General features: G+C 33.9%; 1 protein-coding gene across 1 annotated transcript; it reads right to left on the bottom strand.

Moving 5' to 3' along the window:
- Positions 1–680: 680 nt before the first annotated feature.
- On the bottom strand, positions 681–8,362 carry LOC116112722 (cysteine-rich receptor-like protein kinase 18). Its single transcript, XM_031398832.1, has 10 exons — positions 7,838–8,362; positions 7,407–7,559; positions 7,117–7,340; positions 4,592–5,331; positions 3,934–4,080; positions 2,125–2,237; positions 1,834–2,044; positions 1,497–1,734; positions 1,196–1,346; positions 681–1,033 (listed from the first exon to the last, which is right to left on the bottom strand). Exons 1-10 carry the CDS (start codon positions 8,360–8,362, stop codon positions 713–715), a joined length of 2,823 nt encoding a protein of 940 aa, XP_031254692.1. The 3' UTR covers positions 681–712.
- Between the last annotated feature and the right edge of the window lie 387 nt (positions 8,363–8,749).

Raw genomic sequence — 8,749 nt, 5'->3', positions numbered from 1 at the left:
AAGAATTGATTGTGGTCAATAGTTGTCTTTCCATCTTCAAGTTCAGTTTAGAACAAGAATTGCTCTCTAATAAGCTTAGCTTTCAGGAGATTTGTCAGATGTATGTAGCTTGGTTTAAGGGGGAATGTTGACCAAATATCAATGAGGGTTGTTTTGTAATCAGGCACAAAGGTGCTGTCATGCGGTGTCGTTTTAATCTTCTCTATATAACATAGAGACTGGAACTCTCTTGTTAACGAAAATAGAACTAAATCAGCTCACTTACTGATTCTTCTTCTTCTTCAATTTTCTCTCATTTTGACTTTAAGTGGGTTGGTGTATATCATGTACTCCCAAAAATTCATTTTCACAGCCCATTTTTTTAATGAAAATATATATTACAAAATTGTCTTAAATGAAATAAACTAAAAGAACAAAATAAATGAATAAAAAAATATTATATTACTAAATTAGTATGTTAAAGCTAAGACATGTTTTAGCCTTTAGAAATGATGTAATTGTTCGTATATATTAGATGAATTTATAACATTTCTCTGACTTTTCATTCTTAGATGATTTATATGAAAAGATTTCATGCATGGATCATGATGTTAGAGGGGAACTTAAAAAATAGTGTTTGTATAACTATATTTAAAAAAAAAAAAAAAAAAATTAAGTCAAAGCAAAGCACATATATATGCTAGCCTAAAGATACAAAATCAATCTTCAGACATTATCGAGGGCCAGAATCAGTAATTGAAGCCTCGTTCAATGAAAATTGGAAATTTTTTGATTGATCCAATGCCGTTGATTCTAATTTATCTGTCGTTGTGCTGAAGTGCATAAAAAATGCAGGTTTTGATGGTGTTGGGATAGAAAGGGTGTCACCAGTGAGCATGTGAACTACTGAAGCCATTGTAGGTCTATTGGCTACATTTTCTTGAACGCAAAGCAACCCAATGTGAATACATCTCATCATATCTCTATTGGAGCCAACCCTCAAATTGGGGTCTATTAGATTCACAGCTTTACCTTCAATCCAATTTCTCCATGCCTACAAAATTTGACAAAGACGATGTGTCAATGACCATATTAATACTTATCACTTGATCCAAAAATTAAAACCATTATTAAGTGTATAACAGTAATATTTAAGTCTAACACATTACTCAGAGGGTCGAAAAACTTGAAAAATATTCCTATGAATTTGACTTACATAGGTTAATAAATCCTGCGGTTCCTCTTCGGTAGGAAAAGAACTATTCTTTTGACAACTCATTATTTCCAGGAGTAACACACCGAAGCTGAAAACATCGGATTTAGCTGAGAAGTGCCCATGCTTTATATACTCTAGAGCCATATACCCACTGAAAATTGGACTCAATCAAATTTTATTTCGTAACAAAAATCAACGTATCATGTGTTGATCATAAGCATATATTTATTAATTATGTTTTTGCATATGGAATAAACTTGACGATTCTTGAGTTGTTTATGTTAATTTTATAAATACTTACAATGTCCCCGCAATTCTACTTGTATGGCCTTGAGTTTGATCTATTGCTAACAACTTTGCCATTCCAAAATCTGAAACTTTTAGAGTCATGTGGACATCTAAAAGAACATTGTTGGCTTTTAAGTCACGATGAATGACGCGAAACCTAGAATCTTCATGAATATAAAGAATTCCTCGTGCTATGCCCTTTATGATTTTGTATCGCATCTTCCAATCCAATATTAAACGCTGGGTTGGATCTGCAAACTCGTCAACGCCAAATAAGTAAATTACATTAAATGGAATTAATATACTCTTTTCTTACAAAGAAAGCCAAAAAATAGTGGAATTTACCATACCATATATGAAGTTATCTAGACTTGAATTTGGCACAAACTCATAGATGAGAAGCTTTTCGTTTCCTTCCAAACAAAATCCTAGAAGTCTAACCAAATTCCTATGTTGAAGTTTGGCCATCAAGAGGACCTCATTTTTGAATTCTGTTTCTCCTTGTACAGAACCTATAGCCAACCTCTTGACAGCTACTTCCTGTCCATCAAGAAGCCTACCCTGAAAACAAAATTTATAATTTAACTCATTTTTATTAACAATTGATATTTATTAATTTTGGTTAGTGATTAATTACTTACCTTATAAACAACACCAAATCCACCACGTCCAAGCTTATTATCAATTGAAAAATTATTTGTTGCAACTCTGATAGTGCTAAAGTCAAATTGCAAGGATTCCACATTATCATCGTCTTAACAACAACAGTAACACAGTTGAGTTAATTAGTTGTTGCTCTTATATAACCTCACTACTACTACAAAACTACATTTATAGGATGCTTAAAAAGAGTCTTTTAATTCAAAATATTCTCAATATATAACCTCTTTTAGATGGTTTAATAAAAAGGGTTACACTACATCAACTTATAATTTTGACACAGTTTTTTAGCAATTGATTCATTACAATCCAAAGGGCTAGGACTTGATGAGGTGGTAAAGAAAATAACTACCTTCAGCTTCCTTCTCATATCCATATCTATTACCAATGTATTCCAATTTAAGAAAAAAATTAAGTTACTCTAACCTAACCCAATAGAAGTTAAAAAATCTTTCCTACAAATGGAGTGCCATGTCATTATAAGCAAGATACACTCACCTCATGATTGGATGGTTGTATCAATATCCGATGTAAAGAAGATTTTCTCATAAAAAATGTCTTCTATTTTCTAATGATGATTGCTTTTGAAGTTATTTTAATACTAATATTTCCTAGAGTTAGTGTATTTAATAGAGTAATACTGTACATATAAAGTCTTTTTAGAAAGGAATAATACTATATGTAAAAACTCTTCGTATAAATTTATCCATACATACTAATGTGTTTTAATGCAATTGGATGATTTAAAATTATTCATGATTTAAACAAATTAGATTATATGATGTGTTAAACACATGGGTTTGTCACATTAATTAGTTTACAAGTTATAATTTGTATAATTATTTTATGCATGTAACATTACTCTTCACAAAGGGATAAATACAAAGTGATGTGGCATTTGCATTACCCTTTAACTTACATATCAATTAATGAGTTGATTATTTATATTCATTGTACCACTTATATTTTTCTACGTCATTTTGTATATACATCTTTGTATGAAGATTTTGTAAGCATATTATTGTTCTATGTAATATTAAAAATTAGAGTGATTTTAAAAAAAGATAAAATTTTTAAGATATTTCATAAAAGACCCTTTTTTATTAAGGTTAATAGTCTTTTTTGTAAAGTATTCGTTAAAACTAAACTTAGAAACCACAAGCTTAACTAATTAGAAAGTCTTTGATGTGCGTATCATATATGCACTTAACCAATCATGAACGCAACATAGAAAAAATCTAGAATTCCATTGAGGTACTGTGAAATTGAAAGAAAAGAAAGATAAAACTTGATTCTAAGCTGAATAATTCTTTGTATTTGATTGATTAACTAGTTACAATACATTGTGGCTGCTTATATACTTGAAGAAAATAAGTGAGAGAGTGAGTGAAGAAGAGTAAAGTTACAGCAGCTCATTACACTGAATAATCGTTTTAGGAAGAAGACTTTTACAACTAAAGTGAAACGACATCGTTTGTGAAACTTCAGTCAGGTCCTCACATTTTGAGAACTTGCAGTTAGCACCATAAATCTTTGGTCAACAGGTACCACATCAATATTCATATTATCATTTAGTGAACTTGTGTCACCTCTGAGTATTTTCTCTCATCTATCTTTACATTGATTAATTGTGATTTGTAGTTATTAAATGCAATAACCAGTTAGCATGTATGCATTAACTTGTGTTACCACATCAACAATACCACTATAGTATCAAACCCATTCATGCATGATTAGCTAGATGTAAATAGAATGTACATACTATAGAGACTTTCTCATAATGTACTGACCTTCTATTGTTTGCTTACCTCCCATCATTCGCTTTGTCTTTCTCGTTCTCCTCCAAAGAAGGACACAAGTGAAGGCAACAAGTGCTACGGAGATAACCGTAGAAACAACAATGATAAAAACGGTCTTAGATGCAATGCCTCCTTTCTCTGCATATATAAGCACAAACAATTAAAAAAAAAATTAAAAAAAAAAAAATTGTGTACATGGTCTCAACACATGATGATGCTAAGGAAAGCTACTAGGGAATATCATGAAAGATACCCATCCATCTTTCATGCCTTGTGTACATTTAAAAACAAAAAAATACAAAAAATACAAAAAAATACAAACTTCAATAGTAGTTGGCACTATAACTGGTTTATTGACATTATTAAATATAAAATACAAAAATTCATCAAGATATATTTTGGATTAATATAATATTGAACCCTCACCTACTAACTTAAGTTTTTAGGTGGGATAATGACTTAACATAATATCTGAGGCGAAGGTCTAAAGTCCGTCGTAATCAATTGGATTAAAAAAAAAAAAAAAAAAAAAGAATTCAAGTTTCATTGAGAGTTCCTGGTAATATGCTTATACGTAGATCTGACCCTATCATTTAAAATAAACATTTACTAATTATATTTGTGAATATATATATATATATATATATACCTTTTATGATCATTTCCTTATGCGTGAACTGTGAAGGAGGAGGGGATGGGGATGGAGCATCAGGAGAGGCTGCATAGAATGGACTCGAATCCCATTCATAAATACAGCTAGGTCTCACAAGAAGGCAACCTGCTTTGCCATGGTAGTGGCTCTCACAGTAAAACACAGATTGACGAAGACAAGAATCAAAATCACTTTCTGAAATATCAGGAGTACACTGCATGAGTGCATAAATCTTCACAGAATCAGTCAAACTCGCTTCTCCAGTTGCGAACTTTTTTCTAGAATTATTAGAGCCAGTAGAAGATGTTTTCAACAACCGATTCATCAAACTCTTCCAAGTCTGATCAAACTGTGTCATGTTGGTTGTGATATTAGTCCCATAGCCGCCTTCAGCCCAGGGATACGTCTCCATTTTTCCAAAAATCGAATGGTCTGAATAGCGTACAATGCATTTAGGACCCTCTCCCCATGCAACTGCTTCTTTCTGGTTCAAACATTGCCTCATGATATCTTCGGCCGCAAAACTGACACCACTGACACACTGTTCTGCAGAAGAATCTCCTCTACAAAGAGCAAGAGCATAAACTTCGTCAGGCTCTTGGCCAACACTTGCAGTGTAAAAATAACCATCATGTAGAGTGACATTAGGAGCAAGAGATGAGAGGATCAGGTTCCTGTTCTTCTCATAAGTGCTATTACTTGTGAAATTCCCTCTGTCATCAATACATATAGTTGCTCTGGTAACAAAAATGTGATTTAAAAGCATACAAGAAACTAAACAAAGTGTTAAATATGGAAGCCTGAAACAGCGTCGTTTAAGTAACACTAATACGGCGTCGTTTTAGGCATATTAACTTAGGCGAATTCAGACCACAGGATGCGTTTCAGATTGAACGGCCAGGATCAATCACAGAGTCAAACCATATATAAGCGTATGTTCATTCAGTTTTGAGGGAGAGAGAAAACATACAATGGCTAGGGTTTTTTTGAGTCGGTTCTTTTCGCTATGTTAGGGTTGAGATTCTACATTCCAGATTGTGAGTATCAGTCGAGTGATTAGGGGCTTTAATCATTCAGGTGAGAGTGTTGTTCTCTCGGGTTTGGGATATTCAGAGGGTATCTTGTAAGGCTGATTGCTGTTGTAAACGGGTAGATCTGGTGAGTGTTGAATCTGTGTAATCTTGACTGTTTTCTGGTAATCGAAGTGCAGCGAGCTCATACCGTTTTTGAGCTCAACGTAGATGTAGCTTATCCATAAAAGGATAAGTGAATCACGGTAAATCGTGGCTTGTTTTGTGTGTTTGATTTTGTGGTGTTTTTCTTGTTTCTTGGTGTGATTGTTTTGTGTTGATTGATCAGTATTAAGTTTTAGGCTATAACACAAAGCAACCATGTAAAACCCATTTTAGGGTTATGCATATTTTATTAATTTTAGTTTGACTGTTTGAGAAAGATGATATAATAACTTACAATATATATATATACAATGGTCTTGTTCATCCATCAACTGTTTACAAATATTTTTTTTTTCTTTGGTAAAATTCTAATATTGGAGCCAATGGAGCATGGCTTTTGACTAATATTTCAAATTGCTAGGATATAAATTAATCGATATTTAATTTATTGTGATGGGTTTTGTTTATGTTGACATATTGTTGTTTAATATTCATGAATGGGAAGACTTCTTCATCTGAACAAATTTGTAATGAGATTATGTATTCACGAAATAAATAGAAATTGTAATTTATACATAATGTATAAATCAACTGGGTTGTGATTGGTGATATTTTCACCTTCTCAATTTTTGTCAATAATTAAAGGAAAAAAGAAAAGGGAAAAAGATGAAAGAGTGATCGATGATTGATAAAACACCAAGTTGCAATAATAAGCACAAGGTAACAAGAATAATAGTGCTCAAAAATAAATTGATAAGACCAGAGTAATTCGAGAAAAAACTTAAACGAAAAAGTCTCATTGGACCTGTAGTGGACCAAGTTTCACCTAATCTTCTCAAAATAGTGAAGTCGTCTAATCAAACTGATGATGCTGAGAGTGCTGGGGACAAAGTTGATGGTAAAACTAAAGTTGACAATGAAAGGGGATGGCAATGGCATATATGCTTTTTTAAAGACTATAATATAAAATTATTGTGATGGGATTTCTTTATGCCGACATATTCTTGTCACCAACCCAACGACTAAAAGTTTCTTTAATAACGCTTTTATAAAGAAACGTGCAACACACCTGATGTACAAAATGTGAATGCTTGGTCAAAGCTTGAATGACTTTAAGAGCAAGAGAGGAAGAAGGAAGACGAACTGAAAAATGTCTGTGTGATTAACTGAACTAGTTACAAGAAGGCGGCCAATTTATACTTAGCCTTTGGGTTAAAACGCAGAGTTTTAACCTTCTAGTTTTAATCTTTACAAAATACACCGCATATGAGTAACAACTATATATTCCAAAGGATTACAAACATACCCCATTGTACTAATATGCTCCCTTAAACTGAACTATGTAACAATCTACCAGTACACTTATCCCAATATGCTCCCTTAAACTGGACTATATACCAGACCTGTAAATCAACATTTTTCCCGTAAACAGCAACTGCATAATATGCTCCCTTAAACTGAACTATATACCAGACCTGTAAATCAACATTTTTCCCGTAAACAACAACTACATAATATTTCAGTCTTAGCAACACAGTAGCAGAACGCAGCATAACAGCAACATTTATCACCTTCAGTGTAAACATTCTAACTTCAACATTGGAAAGACTACCACGTTATCCTTTATATTGACCAACTTTTCCAGTGACCAGAGGAACACTGCTGTCCTCAGAATTAGTACCAGAGGTAACACAGTACTCATTATGGAATTGATCAACAACATTGCCAAAGCTCATGGGGGTGTATCCGTATTTGGCGGAGTCGGTGAACGTACTCGTGAAGGAAATGATCTTTACATGGAAATGAAAGAAACTGGCGTAATTAATGAACAAAATATTGCGGAATCAAAAGTGGCTCTAGTCTACGGTCAGATGAATGAACCGCCGGGAGCTCGCATGAGAGTTGGTTTGACTGCCCTAACTATGGCGGAATATTTCCGAGATGTTAATGAACAAGACGTACTACTATTTATTGACAATATCTTCCGTTTCGTCCAAGCGGGATCCGAAGTATCTGCCTTATTGGGTAGAATGCCTTCTGCTGTAGGTTATCAACCTACCCTTAGTACCGAAATGGGTTTCAGCTTCTCTCTTAGACACTGAAACCTGTTCCCTGGCAGTGCCTTAGTTAAAATATCTGCAACTTGGTACTCTGTGCCAACATATTGAACCACTAATCTCTTTTTGGTAGCTAGCTTTCTTACATAATGCACATCTATTTCAATGTGCTTTGTTCTAGCATCGAATACCGGGTTGGATGAGAGAGCTCTAGCACTCATATTGTTACACCACAAAATAGGGGTTGTGTTGATGTTTATACCAAGTTCTTGAAATAAATGCTGAATCCAGACTAATTCAGTGGCTGCTTGACAGAGGGCTCTATATTCAGCTTCTGTTGAAGATAATGAAACCACTAGTTGTTTCCTAGAGCTCCATTGCACTAAATTGTCCCCATGGAAAATACTATAACCACTTGTGGATCGTCTATCACTCACATCACTAGCCCAATCAGCATCCGTATAACCTTCTAGTATAAAATTTGTCGCTTTTTTAAACAGAAGTCCATGTTGCAGGGTGCCTTTGATGTACCGCATGACTCTTTTGCAAGCAGTCCAGTGAGCAGTGGTAGGAGCCTAAAGAAACTGACTCAACCGGTTGACAAAGAAGGCTAAATCAGGCATGGAATGGGTAAGGTACTGTAGACCTCCTAAGAGTTTTAAAGGATTACCAAGTGATTAAAACTTATGTGGAATGGGCTGCTTGTTCATATTGTGCATAAGAGTTGTTCAAGGCATAAATGAAACATCCATCAAAGCAAGAAAAGAACACACTCATTTTTACATGGTTCGGCAAAATGCCTACATCCATGGGACCAAGTCCAGAAGAAGCAAATCCACTATGTAAACTTATGAGTTCAAATATAAAGCAAGAAAAGCATAGTTGCAAAACACTCCTTGTTTTCAACACAGCAATCTTCTCTT

Source organism: Pistacia vera, unplaced genomic scaffold (assembly GCF_008641045.1).
Source record: "Pistacia vera cultivar Batoury unplaced genomic scaffold, PisVer_v2 Contig666, whole genome shotgun sequence".
Taxonomy (NCBI): Eukaryota; Viridiplantae; Streptophyta; class Magnoliopsida; order Sapindales; family Anacardiaceae; genus Pistacia; species Pistacia vera.
Note: the sequence above shows the minus strand (reverse complement) of the source record. Positions and strands in the feature narration are given on the sequence as shown.

Coding starts and splice junctions, on each gene's coding strand:
- LOC116112722 (XM_031398832.1), bottom strand. CDS start 8,362: ATGCGGTACATCAAAGGCACCCTGCAACATGGACTTCTGTTTAAAAAA. Junction 5,332..7,116: donor GATAAGTGTACTGGTAGATT/GTTACATAGTTC, acceptor TTTTGTTACCAG/AGCAACTATATGTATTGATG. Junction 2,238..3,933: donor AGGTAAGCAAACAATAGAAG/GTCAGTACATTA, acceptor GTTGTTGTTAAG/ACGATGATAATGTGGAATCC.